This window comes from Coregonus clupeaformis, chromosome 11 (genome assembly GCF_020615455.1).
Source record: "Coregonus clupeaformis isolate EN_2021a chromosome 11, ASM2061545v1, whole genome shotgun sequence".
NCBI classification, from domain to species: domain Eukaryota; kingdom Metazoa; phylum Chordata; class Actinopteri; order Salmoniformes; family Salmonidae; genus Coregonus; species Coregonus clupeaformis.
Window position 1 is genome coordinate 8,936,794 of NC_059202.1, and position 16,820 is coordinate 8,953,613.

The 16,820-nt window shown below is 43.5% G+C and overlaps 2 protein-coding genes across 4 annotated transcripts; both read right to left on the reverse strand.

The window, feature by feature from the left end:
- Positions 1-80: 80 nt before the first annotated feature.
- Positions 81-2,634, reverse strand: tmem60 (transmembrane protein 60). The gene is made up of 2 exons (XM_041889472.2): positions 2,367-2,634; positions 81-1,947 (listed from the first exon to the last, which is right to left on the reverse strand). The coding sequence occupies exon 2, from the start codon at positions 1,871-1,873 to the stop codon at positions 1,469-1,471; it is 405 nt and encodes a 134-aa protein (XP_041745406.1). The 5' UTR covers positions 1,874-1,947; positions 2,367-2,634; the 3' UTR covers positions 81-1,468.
- Positions 2,635-6,242: 3,608 nt separating this feature from the next.
- On the reverse strand, positions 6,243-16,820 carry LOC121576384 (proline-rich protein 5). Of its 3 annotated transcripts, none has more exons than XM_041889476.2 (11): positions 16,578-16,820; positions 14,718-14,845; positions 10,274-10,399; positions 9,810-9,890; positions 9,215-9,263; positions 9,046-9,103; positions 8,708-8,799; positions 8,241-8,381; positions 7,891-8,029; positions 7,501-7,677; positions 6,243-7,351 (listed from the first exon to the last, which is right to left on the reverse strand). In XM_041889476.2, the coding sequence occupies exons 2-11, from the start codon at positions 14,843-14,845 to the stop codon at positions 7,089-7,091; spliced, it is 1,254 nt and encodes a 417-aa protein (XP_041745410.1). In that variant the 5' UTR covers positions 16,578-16,820; the 3' UTR covers positions 6,243-7,088. The 3 variants fall into 3 exon arrangements, with proteins under 3 accessions (XP_041745410.1, XP_041745408.1, XP_041745409.1); XM_041889474.2 differs by having other exon boundaries at positions 7,501-7,788; XM_041889475.2 differs by having other exon boundaries at positions 7,501-7,788; positions 16,574-16,820.

Below are 16,820 nucleotides of genomic sequence, written 5' to 3' on the forward strand. Positions count from 1 at the left end.
TCACTTGTTTTCCCATTCTAACGTTCAATCGAACAGTAACGGGATGCCTGTCTGCCTGCTTTATATAACAAGCCATGGCCACGTGACTCACTGTCTGTAGGAGCGATCCATTTTCGTGAACAGGGTGGTGTACCTAATAAACTGGCCACTGAGTTAACATCATATACGATTTCATCCGTGTTCACGCGTCTGAGTGTGGCTGTAGCTTAACGGTGGCTGTAGCTTAACGGATAGAAAATAAGGGAAGGTTCTAAAGGTTTTTGTTAGACCTGGCACACCCCAGCCAGAGACAGGCCCTTTGTACAGTGTTTCTCAATCCATTCCTGTGAGACTCTAAAAGGATGCACATTTTGGTTCTAACACAGGTCCAATCATTAGCCTTATTCAGCTAATATGGGTTGATGATTACTTGCTTAGTAGAATCAGGTGTGTTAGTGCTTGACTAGAGCACAGCAAAAATACACGCACCCTCCTGGGTGTGCCACAAGACTAGATTGAGAAACTCTGCCTTAGCAAACAAAATATCACAGAAGACAACATGGGAGTTATTATAGCACTTTATAACCCTGATGCCCTGGCTGCCAGTAGCAGAAACAGTACGAGTCCTGTCCCTGATACACCAATGAGCTGACCTCTTACACAACACCCCGGAGGGCAGGTAATCCCTCCCTCTGTCCTCTCTGGGGTGGGTCAGGTTACCAGTTATGTAATTATTTTTATATTAGACTCAGAGCCATGTTCCAACACTTATAGAATGTACACTTCATTTCTCCCTTTGAAGTAGTCACTAATCTGCATGTGATTGGATAAATTAAAGATGGGATATACTGCTGTATAATTAGTCATACTGCTTTCACCAATCCAACCCAGTCAGATATTTGATAACTTCAGCAAAGTTGAGGAATTGTATATATTTAATTATTTATATGTGTGTTTCTCTGTGGTCTCCACGGAAAAACCGATCCCTACCACTTCAAAGAAACATAATCAATGTTCACATATAAACCCATTGGACCCAACTGTCCCAGTTATCTGAGAGTAACAAAGGCACATGCACAGATCAGTCAGTCTATCAGGAGATCCAGTCTGCTTATGAATACCCTGAATTCTCAACCAGAGACCATCATGGCAAAGACCAACATGGCTGCAACGTTGCTTGCTGTATCACTAGGGCGAAATAAAGATTAGATTTGGAAGCAGCATAAACCCTTAAAATATATTGCCATATCACTACTCTCTCCTCCCTGCATTGTCTCTTGTAGTGGTCTTTACATCCTGTACTAGTGGGAGTAAACTAAATCAATTCCCTTTTCCATCTCCCCATTCTTTCAGTCTCTGCTGTAGTGAAAATAAACAATTTCTCATCTCCAGTGGATTACAATAATCTCCCATTCACCTCCCCTACAGACTAACTTGCAGTCTTTATATCCTAGACGGAGTAATAAAATCAATCTCCATCTCCATCCTCTCACTCTCTGCGGTAGTGAAAGACATTGTAGCCCAGCTCCACCATGGCCCCGACCAGTAGGGCCCAGAGGGGGACACACACCACACTGAGCGAGATCTCCATCAGCCTCTCCAGCCGGGCGCACAGCGTCAGACAGAAGCCCAGCTTCAGCAGCATGGCCACTAGGTACCACACCCTCCGTCGCAGGTTCTGCTGGCCGTCACGCAGGTCATAGCCGGGTTTGCACCGACCCGCCATCTTCACCACCAGCATGAGGATGAGGATTGTGTCAAAAATCCATACAGGGAGGAAGATGAGGAACCAGTTCCAGGGGATCTTGGAGTCCAGTTTGAGGACCAGCATGATGAGGAAGATGAGGGAGAATATCCAGGTTAGGAGGACTCTCTGGGCCAGAGACATTCTCATTTAAGGGATGGGGGTGGTGGCCTGGAGGGGGAACGTTAACACCGTGGCACTGGCCGGTCAAGAGTGAGACGAGCCTGAAGATAGGAGAAACATACATGAGTGACACACACACCTAACTAGGATGTGAGACAATACTAGCTAACATGCCAGATTGTACTGGTTGTGGTAGGATGGCATAGCAATGTCTTCCTGGCAATGTTTATTTTGTGTGGGGTGGGGGCATGCTAAACGTATAGGAGCATGCGGTAGGTAGCTAGCTAGCTAATGTTAACTACTGTAGTTAACTAACTCTTCAACGTGCAGTCTGAGTCTGCAAGCACACTAACGCCATGATCAGATTATCTAGCTTGCGTTGGATCCATTACGATTCACATTTAGTCAAATAAATGCATGACAACAATATTGGTTAGCGAATAAAGCATTAGTTTAGCAGCTACAGTTAGCTAGCTAAATCTAGCCGAACTCACATTTGGCCAGCCAACATTCTCCTTACCTGGATCAGAGGATTTGTCACCTAAGTATCTTTAAAAATCCATATCATAGACAATGTTGTGTTTTTTATTGCACTTTCGTTACGATAAAAACGATTTAAAAGTGGCTAGAGTATTTTCGAATGTTTATCTTCCGGTTGTTGTTGGTCGAAGAAAAGAATGTGACCCTCCCATTATCCACTAGGATTGGCCATTCTCCCATTATCCACTAGGATTGGCCATTCTCCCATTATCCACTAGGATTGGCCATTCTCCCATCCTCCCATTATCCACTAGGATTGGCCATTCTCTGTCAATCATACAAAACAGCCCTTCTTCTTCTTCGATGAGGTTTAAGGGCGGTTGGCATCCAATTTGTTGCATTACCGCCACCAACTAGACTGGTGTACAACTCCCTTATATTTTGCTTGAAAAATAAAATAAAGAAATACCCTACCATCTAACACTACACTCACAAATTCAAAATTATTATTAATAATTAACACCAACCCACTCCACTATTTAAATATATTCATTCCTACCTCATGCCCTCAACCTGAGATGATGGAACATCACCAATTAACACTCCCTGTAACTCTTCTGATGTTAAGTCTCGCACACCCAAATACCTCTCTGTAGCTGCCACCACAACCTCAATTTTCTTAGACTTACGTTCCATCTCTGCAGTACAATTAATAGCCATTGCTATAAATGCTAAAAATCCAATCTTGCTGAAACATACAGTCATGGCCAAAATTGTTGGCACCCCTGAAATTTTTCCAGAAAATGAAGTATTTCTCACAGAAAAGTATTGAAATTACACATGTTTTGCTATGCACATGTTTATTTCCTTTGTGTGTATTGGAATAACACAAAAAAACAGGAAAAAAGCAAATTTGACATAATTTCACACAAAACTAAAAAAATGGGCCGGACAAAGTTATTGGCACCCTTTCAAAATTGTGGATAAATAAGTTTGTTCCAAGCATGTGATGCTCCTTTAAACTCACCTGGGGCAAGTAACAGGTGTGGGCAATCTAAAAATCACACCTGAAAGCAGATAAAAAAGGAGAGAAGTTGACTCAGTCTTTGCATTGTGTTTCTGTGTGTGCCACACTAAGCATGGAGAACAGAAAGAGGAAAAGAGAACTGTCTGAGGACTTGAGAACCAAAATTGTGGAAAAATATCAACAATCTCAAGGTTACAAGTCCATCTCCAGAGATCTAGATGTTCCTTTGTCCACAGTGCGCAACATGATCAAGAAGTTTGCAACCCATGGCACTGTAGCTAATCTCCCTGGACGTGGACGGAAGAGAAAAATTGATGAAAGGTTGCAACGCAGGATAGTCCGGATGGTGGATAAGCAGCCCCAAACAAGTTCCAAAGAAATTCAAGCTGTCCTGCAGGCTCAGGGTGCATCAGTGTCAGCGCGAACTATACGTCGAAATTTGAATGAAATGAAACGCTATGGCAGGAGACCCAGGAGGACCCCACTGCTGACACAGAGACATAAAAAAGCAAGACTACAGTTTGCCAAAATGTACATGAGTAAGCCAAATTCCTTCTGGGAGAACGTCTTATGGACAGATGAGACCAAGATAGAGCTTTTGGTAAAGCACATCGTTCTACTGTTTACCGAAAATGTAATGAAGCCTTCAAAGAAAAGAACACAGTACCTACAGTCAAATATGGTGGAGGTTCAAAGATGTTTTGGGGTTGTTTTGCTGCCTCTGGCACTGGGTGCCTTGACTGTGTGCAAGGCATCATGAAATCTGAGGATTACCAAAGGATTTTGGGTCGCAATGTAGGGCCCAGTGTCAGAAAGCTGGGTTTGCGTCCGAGATCATGGGTCTTCCAGCAGGACAATGACCCCAAACATACTTCAAAAAAGCACCCAGAAATGGATGGCAACAAAGCGCTGGAGAGTTCTGAAGTGGCCAGCAATGAGTCCAGATCTTAATCCCATTGAACACCTGTGGAGAGATCTTAAAATTGCTGTTGGGAAAAGGCACCCATCCAATATGAGCAGTTTGCAAAAGAAGAGTGGTCCAAAATTCCGGGTGAGAGGTGTAAGAAGCTTATTGATGGTTATAGGAAGCGACTGATTTCAGTTATTTTTTCCAAAGGGTGTGCAACTAAATATTAAGTTAAGGGTGCCAATCATTTTGTCCGGCCCATTTTTTTGAGTTTTGTGTGAAATTATGTCAAATTTGCTTTTTTCCTGTTTTTTTTTGTGTTATTCCAATACACACAAAGGGAATAAACATGTGCATAGCAAAACATGTGTAATTTCAATACTTTTCTGTGAGAAATACTTCATTTTCTGGAAAAATTTCAGGGGTGCCAACAATTTTGGCCATGACTGTATATCACTTGTTGTCCTATCCCTCTGTACTGGTACTGATCTACTACTCTCACCACTCCTCCCCCTTGACCCATCTTCCTCTACTTTCTTCACTGCCTCAGCATATGACAACTTCTTCACTACTCTTACCCTGGAAACCTCAACCTGCCTCTCTCGCACAGGATATTTCTGATCCCCAGCCCCATGGGCACCCCTACAATTAGCACATATCACTACTTCCCCCAATGCTACACATTACTTTGTCTCATGCCCTTCTGCACACTTCTCACACCTCGGAACCTCCCTCCTACACACTGCTGCCACATGCCCATAAGTTTGACACCTGTAACATCGTAATGTATTCGGCATATAAGCTCGTACAGGATAACTTATATACCCTAACTTCACTTTATCAGGCAAAGACTCAACTTCAAAACTCAAAAGAACAGACAGTGACTCCTCTGTTTCCCCTCTCTCGCCCCCCTGTTTGTGTCGCACCAAACGACGAGCATCACACACACCGGGAATCTTCAGTTGGTCAACTTTTACATTTACTGCTACTCCAGTAATCACTCCTTTCAATGGCGCCCTTTTCTTGAGAGCGAAACAATTCCCCATTCTTTCCCCCATTTGTCTAAATCTGAGCGCCTTCTCCCTCTGACCAACAGAAACACAAACAATTATCACTAGAACACTTCTGGTACCCTCACCGATACCACTTTACCCAACACTTTTTTCACCCATCTTGAAACCACAAATGGATCAGCCAAAAGGCAAGGCTCCACTTTTTTCAAAAACTTCACTCCTACTGACAGACTCATCTTCAACCTGACCCTCTGTGCAATCCTTGGGCACCGAGTACTTCACCACACCTTCCACCTCCGATACTTCACCCTCATTCACTTCAATTTCTCCTCCTGTCTTCAGCTCACGTTGCTTACATTTCCTACCATTCTTCTATAACAAACCTTCTCCCTTTTTCCGCCATTTTTAACAAACTCAGGCTCACAGTCTTCCTCCCTCTCTCTCCTAGACCTCCTCTGCCTCTCTTTTTCCCTCCATTCCTCCTCCGTCATCCAGGTATACGTTTCCTTATGATAATACTGCACTTCTCAAGGGACTCCATTTACCGTCCTACTCTCCCTTTCTACACTTATTCATAGCGCTTTTGATAAAATATGAGCAATAAACTTCCCAAAACAGCCCTCTGATTGAAGGAAAATAAATATGTGAAACCGAGCAATACGGTAAAGTTCACAAAAGGTGTCCATATTTGTTCAGCTCAGTCAATGAGCTAAATTAAGTCAATGGACTAAATATATATATATTTTTTAAAGGCAATGGAAATCTGTATTTAGCCATTAGAATTTTAATTGAAATCTGATATCACAAATGAATGATAATTACAACCTTGGATAAAAACTTCTCATTACAGATTGTCAAAAAAAAGTATTAAAAAACGGTTGAGGTAAAACATCATAAAAATAGCTTCAGTTAAAAAGGCCTTATTGAAATCACAAGTTAAGTTAAAAAGCTTACTTCACAAAACCTAGCTGTCCTAAAATGTTTTTTATTTACAGTTGAAGTGCCACACAACACAGTGAATGAAACAACATGAATTATCATTAAACCCTAATTACCTCATCATAAGTAAACAGTAAATAAACAATTACATTTCATTATTTAGTTTCTATGGGTAATACATAACATTAATGCTTTATGACCTTTGAAAAGAGGATGATAGACTGGTCCCAGAAGTACTTTAGCCAACTCCTCTGACTATCATTGTCATGCCATACATGTCACGTTTGGCATGACAGTAAAAAAACACACAGAGGAAGGGGAACATACAGATGGGACAAGCCAGGTTAAAACAGATTGGACTAGGCAGGTTCTTAGAATGAGAAGTAAGATGTGACCAAATTACATTCACATAGTGTATTTACTCCAAAAGCTACTTTTATCTTTGAATTTTATGGTAACTGCAGTTCTCCAAGCTTTTGAAGATGAAAACCCAGACACAATCCAAGGGCCCCCGTCCAAGGGCCCCCATCCAAGGGCCCCCATCCAAGGGCCTACAAGTTATGGCATCATAGTGGTGAGAGTCAAGTTTCAAAACACACAAAACAAAAGCATCCCAAAAAAGCAGACATATTCAGATCTAATCAAATGCTTAGAAAAGTTTGTGTTTTTTCTCTAAGTAAATGCTGACTAAAAAGAGGCCTCTTGTGGGGAGAAGTATTGAGTGCACTTAGCCACAAAATACTTTTTAGGTCTAGGTTGCCTCTAGCCTACCCACTGATCTAAGTTCAGTTTAGCGTTTCCCCCCTAATGTCTAAGATTAGATATTTGGGGAGGGCAAGCTGATCCTAGACATGTGCCTTCTACCTATGATTCCCTCTACACAGTGCTCTGCATACTCTCACGACCATTTCCCATTGACTCTGAGCAGCGGGGTGGGAATTCTATGAATATCCCATCTGAATCTAAGTCCAGGGACTCCAGCACCTGTCCAGTGACGGTATCCGGGCTGGAGGATCCGCTGGGGGGAGAGGAGCGGGTAGCCTTGGCCATGTCCGTAAGGGTCATTGTTGCCTGCGTCCCATGGAGGGTTCCTGGGCAGTGGAGGATGGAGTGGGAGGGGAGAGGAGACTCCATGGTTCCTGCCAGAGGGAAGGTTGTGGGTTAGGATCATACAGTCTGGCAAGAGTATTTTCTTATTTTTCCTACTATGGCAACTTTTCCACCCTGCACCTCTGGCAGTTTGTAGTGTATGCATAACGTAACCTAGTGAGGAGGACAGAGGACCTACCTCTGAACTGTGGAACCACACAGAGCCTGTTAGCAGAGGCGCTGGAGGTGGATGCATTGGACCTGGAGGCCATGTTGGCATAGGCCAGCCCCTGTTCCTCCAGGCAGGAGATGATCTCACAGGCAGAGTGGCGTCGGATGCCCCCGCTGCCCACCGAGCTGGCATCAGGGTCACACTCTGCCACGGGCGTCAGGAGGAGAGGGATGTTATAACTCTTAGAACGGACCACTGGGCTCTTAGACGGCTGGTCCACAGGCTGCTTAGGCCAGCACCACTGCAAATGCTTCTCTGTGAGGGAGGAACATAGTGTGCAAGAGAAAGAGAAGAGAAAGCAAAGGAGAGAGAAAACCTAGTGGGAGAAGAGTGAACAGCACAGTGTGCGCTTCTTACCAATCACACAGGAGCAGTGTGCCACGCTGCCGTCTCCAGAGTAGAGGCCGTGGGTGCCCAGGTAAGGAGAGACCACCCTCTGGACCAGAGATTCCAGACGCAGGTAGTCCTCACTCACACCCCGCGACTCATGGACACCCTAGAGGGAGAGAGAGGAGACAGGTCAGAGCATGTGTGTGTGAGAGAGAGCGAGAGATAAAGAGAGAGAGATAAAGAGAGAGCGAAAGAGAGAGAGATAAAGACTCAAAGATATAAAGACAGAAAAAGAGAGCGAAAGAGAGAAAGAAAAAGAGAGAAAGTAAGTGAGCGATAAAGAGAGAGAGAACGATAGAGAGGCGTATTGTACCTACCTGCAGTATAAGCAGCATCTGTGTGACGGAGGGGGGAATGCGGGCGCGGGGTCGAGACAGAGCGTCCTCCAGCTTCACACTCAGAACTATGGTGTTCCTGAAATGGAGCAGAGCCAGCTGTCTCACATTGGGCTCCTTACCCTGCAGACAGGAGAGGAGAAGGATAGAGATAGACCGAAGAATGGAGCAAAGGGTGAAGAGAGGGGGATATAAGGTTATGAAAACGTAGCTTTAATTATTATTTATTGTCTGCTGAGAGAGAAACAGAGAGCGAGAGAGAGAGAGATAGAGAGAGAGAGAGAGAGAGAGAGAGAGAGAGAGAGAGAGAGAGAGAGAGAGAGAGAGAGAGAGAGAGAGAGAGAGAGAGAGAGAGAGAGAGAGAGAGAGATTCAGGGTGAGCCAGGACAGAGAGAGATAGAGACAGACAGAGACAGAGAGATGAAGGAGAAGAGTCAGGGGATTGATACCTGTACTGGGTGAAAGATGGCCTGTAGCATGTTGAGAACATCACAGAAGAAGAAGTCCCATGTCTCTGCCAGAGAGTCCAGTGACTTCTGACCTGCACACCAACAGGAGGAACAAACTGACTGCTGTTAGTAGGAGAATAATCTCACAACTCACAGCTGCATGGGATCTACGGCCTCAGATGACTTTGGCGTGTTAAACACAGAACATCACAGAACCTGACAAAGGTAATGTAAGCTTCAGTTCAACTATTCTTCTTTGTAGCACTGACTGCTCTCTACTGTGTCACTCTGTAAACACATCTACTAATATTCAATGAACAGTGAGACACCACAAATACCTTCGTAGAATCTTATTTTGTCCCGTAGAATGACCATGCCCTTTGTCAGCAACTGGTTCTGAGGGACAGAGAGGTTCAATTAAAGTTTTGTTAAACAATTATATTATGGCTCAGTCAGAAACAATCTATCCATGATATTATTTCACCATTTAGCAGAACCATCACTTACCTGGAGGTATTCTGTGAAAAACGACCCCAGCTCTGTTTTCAATAGGTGTCTGAGTAAACAAAGACAAGAGTTCACCCACTAGAGCTATAGGCTACATTTCACTAGTGCAATACACTGATAACACAAAACAGGCAAAAAGCTTCAAAACCAACTATGTAAAATTAGATGCTAGTATATTATTGTGTAAGTACATGTATATTACTGTGTAGGTACATGTATTCATACCAAGGTATGTAAAGTAAGTCTTATACAACTGCATGGTATCTGGGTAAGTGCAACCCAGCTTTCTCTTTTAAACATACCGTTCATGTTTGTTTCCAGTGGTAAGTACATGTTAAAACAGTGTTAGGAATAGACCCTATGATTGACTCAGCTTACCTAGTGTGTGATGCGTGTGATTTCAGTTGTTTACTGGGTTATAATGGAGGCTGATATGACAGAACTGACGGCTCTAATGTCACGTCTGGAAAGATAATGAGACATCTGGCAAGGCCACATGGCTTCACAGACACAAACATGCACACACACACACACGCAGCAGATAAATGCCATGCTAGCAAACAGATGTGTGTGTTTATTAGTGTTTATAACTCACCTGACACCTTCGTTGAGGACATAGAGTTCATTGTCAGCCAGACCTTTCTTCTGAAAGACGGCAATGACAGCATTGTGGATGCTAGTGAACACACACACACAAACGTCAACATGTACCATTTTGATTACATTTACCCATTAGAGGATAGTTCATATTCATACAAATGTAGGATCTTAATATGAGCCAGTTTGCTAAAGCAGGAAAACAATCCTGCAGCAACAGGAAATGTGAATTATAATTAATGGACATTATTGTAGGGGTTGATACATTTTTCATAAGGGAAAATCAAGTCTGAAATTTCTAAGTGGAAATTACAAACTTCAGAAGCCTTTTTAAACCTCAAATACACTACATGTTTTACATTTCCTGCAGTGAAGTAAAGTTATCCTGCAACAGGGTGATCAAATTAAGATCCTACATCTGTAACAAGCACAGACTACATGCATGGTCAGGCTGCAGCATACCTGTTCCAGGTAGCGTTGGCTCCGGCCCTCTTCTGTTTCTCTCCTCTCTCCTCCGGTGATCCCTTCTCACTCTTTCCCAGTTCACCGAGACTAGGGGAGCTCATCAACTTCAGCCTGTGTAGAGTCCTCATGACGGCAGAGAGGGAGGGAGAGAGAGCGACAGCACACTAAGTACTGAGCTAAAGCAAAGACTAGAGACTGAAATTCTAAAAGAAGACAATGAAAATAGGGGAGTAGAGAGAGGGCAGGATGAGAAGAGAAGGAAGAAAGAGGAATGTGAAAGAGGAAAAGAGAGACGACATCTGGCATCTGGTCGAGGCAGAGACCAGAAGACTGAACGAGAGAGTGAGGAGAAGAGAGAGAGAGAGAGAGGAGGAAGAAGGAGCAGAGCTGTCCTTTGCAAGGGGTGGGCCATGGTGTGACTTTATTGCTTATCCCCTCTCTCCCTCTCTCCCAATTCAAGGGGTTTTATTGGCATGGCAAACATTTGTTTATATTGCCAAAGCAAGTGAAATAAACAATAAATAAAAGTGAGAAGAAACAAATTTAACAACATCAAAAAAATATTAGAAATGAACAGTAAACATTGCACTCAAAAAGGTTTAAAAAGATAAAGACATTTCAAGTGTTATATTATCAGCTATGTACAGTGTTTTAGCAATCTGCAAATAGTTGTAGTACGAATAGTGGGGGAAGATAAATAAATATTGGTGGAATTTGCAATGTCATTTGAGCTCCACTTGTTGCCCTTTTCTCATGGCAATGGGCCACAAATCTTGCTGCTGTGATTGCACATTGCGGTATTTCACCTAACAGATATGGGAGTTTATCAATGTTTGATTTGTTTTCAAATTCTGTGGGTCTGTGTGATCTGTGGGAAATATGCATCTTTAATGTGGTCATACATTTGCCAGGAGATTAGGAAGTGCAGCTCAGTTTCCACCTCATTTTGTGGACAGTGGGCACATATTCTGTCTTCTCGAGAGCCAGGCCTGCCTATGGCGACCTCTCACAATAGCAAGGCTATGCTCACTGAGTCTGTACATAGTCATGGATTTTCTTAATTTTGGGTCAGTCACAGTAGTCAGGTATTCTGCCACTGTGTACTCTCTGTTTAGGGCCAGATAGCAATCCAATTTGCTCTGTTTTTTGGTTGATAATAAATCACAGACAGTGTCACCAGCAAAGCACCTCCACACCATAACACCTCCTCCTCCATGCTTTACGGTGGGAAATACACATGGGGAGATAATCCGTTCACCCACACCGCGACTAGCAAAGACACAGCGGTTGGAACCAAAAATCTCCAATTTGGACTCCAGACCAAAGGACACATTTCCACCGGTATAATGTCCATTGCTCGTGTTTCTTGGCCCAAGCAAGTCTCTTCTTCTTATTGGTGTCCTTTAGTAGTGGTTTCTTTGCAGCAATTCGACCATGAAGGCCTGATTCCCACAGTCCCCTCTGAACAGTTGATGTTGAGATGTGTCTGTTACTTGAACAGCATTTATTGTGTCTGTTACTTGAAAAGCATTTATTTGGGCTGCAAGTTCTGATTGAGGCTGGTAACTCTAATGAACGTATCCTCTGCAGCAGAGGTAACTCTGGGTCTTCCATTCCTGTGGCGGTCCTCATGAGAGACAGTTTCATCATAGCGCTTGATGGTTTTTGCGACTGCACTTGAAGAAACTTAAAAAGTTATTGAAATGTTCCGTATTGACTGACCTTCATGTCTTAAAGTAATGATGGATTGTCGTTTCTCATTGCTTATTTGAGCTGTTCTTGCCATAATATGGACTTGGTCTTTTACCAAATAGGGCTATCTTCTGTATACCTTGTCACAACACAACTGATTGGCTCAAACGCATTAAGAAGGAAAGAAATTCCACAAATTAACTTTTAAGAAGGCACACCTGTTAATTGAAATGCATTCCATGAAACCTCATGAAGCTGGTTGAGAGAATGCCAAGAGTGTGCAAAGCTGTCATCAAGGCAAAGGTTGGCTATTTGAAGAATCTCAAATATAAAATATATTTTGATTTATTTAACACTTTTCAAATCAAATCAAATTGTATTTGTCACATGCGCCGAATACAACAGGTGTAGTAGACCTTACAGTGAAATGCTTACTTACAAGTCCTTAACCAACAATGCAGTTTTAAGAAATAGTCCGGGTAGCCATTTGATTAGCTGTTCAGGAGTTTTATGGCTTGGGGTAGAAGCTGTTAAGAAGCCGTTTGGACCTAGACTTGGCGCTCCGGTACCGCTTGCTGTGCGGTAGCAGAGAGAACAGTCTATGACTAGGGTGGCTGGAGTCTTTGACAATTTTTAGGGCCTTCCTCTGACACCGCCTGGTATAGAGGTCCTGGATGGCAGGAAGCTAGGCCCCAGTGATCTATTGGGCCGTACGCACTACCCTCTGTAGTGCCTTGCGGTCGGAGGCCGAGCAGTTGCCATAGCAGGCAGTGATGCAACCAGTCAGGATGCTCTCGATGGTGCAGCTGTATAACTTTTTGAGGATCTGAGGACCCAAATCTTTTCAGTCTCCTGAGGGGGAATAGGCTTTGTCGTGCCCTCTTCACGACTGTCTTGGTGTGTTTGGACCATGATAGTTTGTTGGTGATGTGGACACCAAGGAACTTGAAGCTTTCAACCTGCTCCACTACAGCCCTGTCGATGAGAATGGGGGCGTGCTCGGTCCTTCTTTTCCTGTAGTCCACAATCATCTCCTTTGTCTTGATCACGTTGAGGGAGAGGTTGTTATCCTGGCACATGGCCAGGTCTCTGACCTCCTCCCTATAGGCTGTCTCATCGTTGTCGGTGATCAGGCCTACCACTGTTGTGTCATGCAGTCATGGGTGAACAGGGAGTAAAGGAGGGGACTGAGCATGCACCCCTGAGTGGCCCCCGTGTTGAGGATCAGCGTGGCAGATGTGTTGTTACCTACCTTCACCACCTGGGAGCGGCCCATCAGGAAGTCCAGGATCCAATTGCAGAGGGAGGTGTTTAGTCCCAGGGCCCTTAGCTTAGTGATGAGCTTTGAGGGCACTATGGTGCTGAACGCTGAGCTGTAGTCAATGAATAGCATTCTCACGTAGGTGTTCCTTTTGTCCAGGTGGTAAAGGGCAGTGTGGAGTGCAATAGAGATTGCATCATCTGTGGATCTGTTGGGGCGGTATGCAAATTGGAGTGGGTCTAGGGTTTCTGGGATAATGGTGTTGATGTGAGCCATGACCAGCCTTTCAAAGCACTTCATGGCTACAGACGTGAGTGCTATGGGTCTGTAGTCATTTAGGCAGGTTACCTTAGTGTTCTTGGGCACAGAGACTATGGTGGTCTGCTTGAAACATGTTGGTATTACAGACTCAGTCAGGGACAGGTTGAAAATGTCAGTGAAGACACTTGCCAGTTGGTCAGCGCATGCTTGGAGTACACATCCTGGTAATCCATCTGGCCCTGCGGCCTTGTGAATGTTGACCTGTTTAAAGGTCTTACTCACATCGGCTACGGAGAGCGTGATCACACAGTCGTCCAGAACAGCTAGTGCTCTCATGCATGATTCAGTGTTCCTTGCCTTGAAACGAGCATAGAAGTGATTTAGCTCGTCTGGTAGGCTCGTGTCACTGGGCAGCTCGCGGGTTATAGTCCCACTCCTTAAAAGCGGCAGCTCTACCCTTTAGCTCAGTGCGGATGTTGCCTGTAATCCATGGCTTCTGGTTGGGGTATGTACGTACAGTCACTTTTTGGTTACTACATGATTCCATATGTGTTATTTCATAGTTTTGATGTCTTTACTATTATTCTACAATGTAGAAAATAGTAAAAATAAAGAAATACCCTTGAATGAGTAGGTGTTCTAAAACTTTTGACCGGTAGTCTATACATTGTTTTTATCAAAATTGCTCAAGCTCGTTGAGAATCATTGATGGACAGCAATATTCAAACTTTGTCTCAGATTTTCAAGCAAATTTAAGTCAGAACTGAGACTAGACCACTCAGGAACACTCAACACCTCTTGGAAAGCCATTCTGGGGTGTCTGGCATAAACATTTGTGTGATTGTAAAAATAAAACACTATCCCAAGGTTAGGTTTTCAGAAGACTGAGGTGGGTTTTCCTCTAACCTGGGCTTTGCTCCTTTCATATTTATTTTGATCCTAACAAACTCCCCAGTCCCTGCCGATGACAAGCATACCCATAACATGCCACCACAATGTAATTCTGCCCTATTACATCCATCAATTATTTTCAAGTTTCCAATTAGTTCCATGTTAGTTGTACCAATCAGATTGTAGGGCAACTCTCTGTAGCGCCATCTGCCATCCGCTACATAAGGAATGGGGCTAGGGGTTGATTTCAGACTGGCTATAGTTTTATGACCACCCTCATAAGAGGGCTAACCAGAAGGCACATTTTGAATGTTAATCCTTGGAGTTGATTCTCACCTCCTGATTGGATGATCACTGCTGTCAATATCAGGGCTTGGGGGCGGGGCTGAGAAGGCAGTGAAGTTGAGTGACAGGGGTCGGGGGGAAGGGTGAGAGCCGTGCCTCCGACGGAGTCCATCCAGCATCTGTCAAAAGAAACATTGAGACAACAACAACATAAAATGAATCAACACAAGTAACTGCAAGAAAACCTTGACTCACCAGGGTCTTATTATTCAGGGTGGGTTCAGGTTGCAAAGTGTCAAAGCATGCTCAGAAAGAACCATATTATACAGAACAGGCATTTCTCTTCATCATGCAGAATAGGAACTTGATTGTGTCTATCAGCTCTATATTTTATAGATTATTATTATGTCACAGCAGCTAGCCAACCAGGAAACATTGAACACATGGAAAGAGAGAGAGCAGTCAAAACCACAGTGAACTCTGAACAGCCTGGTATTGGATATTCTCTCTATCACCGGATACTGTTGCCGTCGCAGCCTGTCATTTGAGAAGTGTAACAACAGTGGTATTTTGAAATCAAAACGGTGTGTAAGGCTAACTCACTGCTAACTCAAACTCATTCAATCTACACGCACGCACGCACGCACGCGCACACACACACACACACACACACACACACACACACACACACAGGTTATAATATAATAATAATATGCCATTTAGCAGGTTAGTTTATAATAATTTGTATGTAAGGTTTCTTCCATTGATAGTATGTCACGGTGTCGTCCAATGGTGTGACAAATAATACTAGGGCGCCATCAGCTGGTTATTGGGGGAAACTACAGTCTAGGCGCACTGTTAATTAAACAAAGAGTATCAATAAAGAGTTGTTTTGATCATAAAAACGTAATGCAGTGGGCGTATCTGAGACTACAGATAATTAGAGATACATTTCTTCCAATATTACACAAGTCTAATGCTACACAATAACCAGGCTTCACTGTTGTGTCTACACAAAGGATATTGGTACATAGGGCTGTTGCAATTTGTAACGACAGCTCCTAAAAAATACATCGTAATTGAGTAATGATTGAATAGGAATCTACAAACCAATTTTTAAAAGAGTCATTCATTCTACTAACAAAACCTATGAAAATCTAGTGGTACCATTTACTTAATGACATACTGTAGCCTAATTATTGTGACTGAAGATTACAATATGCAGATGACATCTAATAAATAATAATAGGAGGATGAGAGGATCTAAGCACGTCTGGGGCTGTCCAGGGGTTGGGGCAATGTGTGTGAGACTATGAACATGGCAGGTGTGTATTCTCTGAGTATGGCAGGTGTGTGTTGTTGTCTCTGCGTAAACTGGTCGTTGGAGCAGACGCAGACTCCACACACACACTCCCTTCCGACTGTCTGCCCCGCATGCCACGCCAGTCTGGGTATTAATTTGGATATTCTGCTTTTGTTCTTGCGGAGCGACTGAGGTCCCTTTCCTTCCATAACAATCTAGACATCGATCGCTTTAATTTGCAAATGAAGGCATTTACCTCGTTAATTTATGAGAACACCTAGCCTACAGAATAATCTCCTTGCTTTATATATATTTTTATACGTACAGCCTACACAAAGGAAATGTATCCCCGTCATAGAACACGATGCCCATGTCACACGGAGGAACGTAGCCTACATTATAGTGCGTACGTGGAGTAGACAACTTTGACATGTGCTACAGGATATGCAAACAAACTAGCCCATGTAAACAATGCGATAGTAGGCTTACATTTCCCAATCAACAGCCGCGCATACCTTAAAAATTAGACCATAAATAGCCTACCCATACAGTAGGCTACAATTCAAAGTTCACTGTACACACACATTCATCGCACACTACTTACTCACCGTTCTCTCTCCTGATCGTGTTGCTTATAATAGAATGATGTGGATATCATATATGGATGATCAATAGCATTGATGTGTAGCCTATCAGCAATAAAAACCATAATCTATCTCATTGTTGATTTCCCAGTATGCACTGACCAAACAGGCATTGGGGTGCAGTTGTGGGATGCGCCAGCGACCTATGCTGCGGGAGTCATTCCATGATCATGCATGCTCGCCCCCGTGTTGTTTTGACGAGATGCG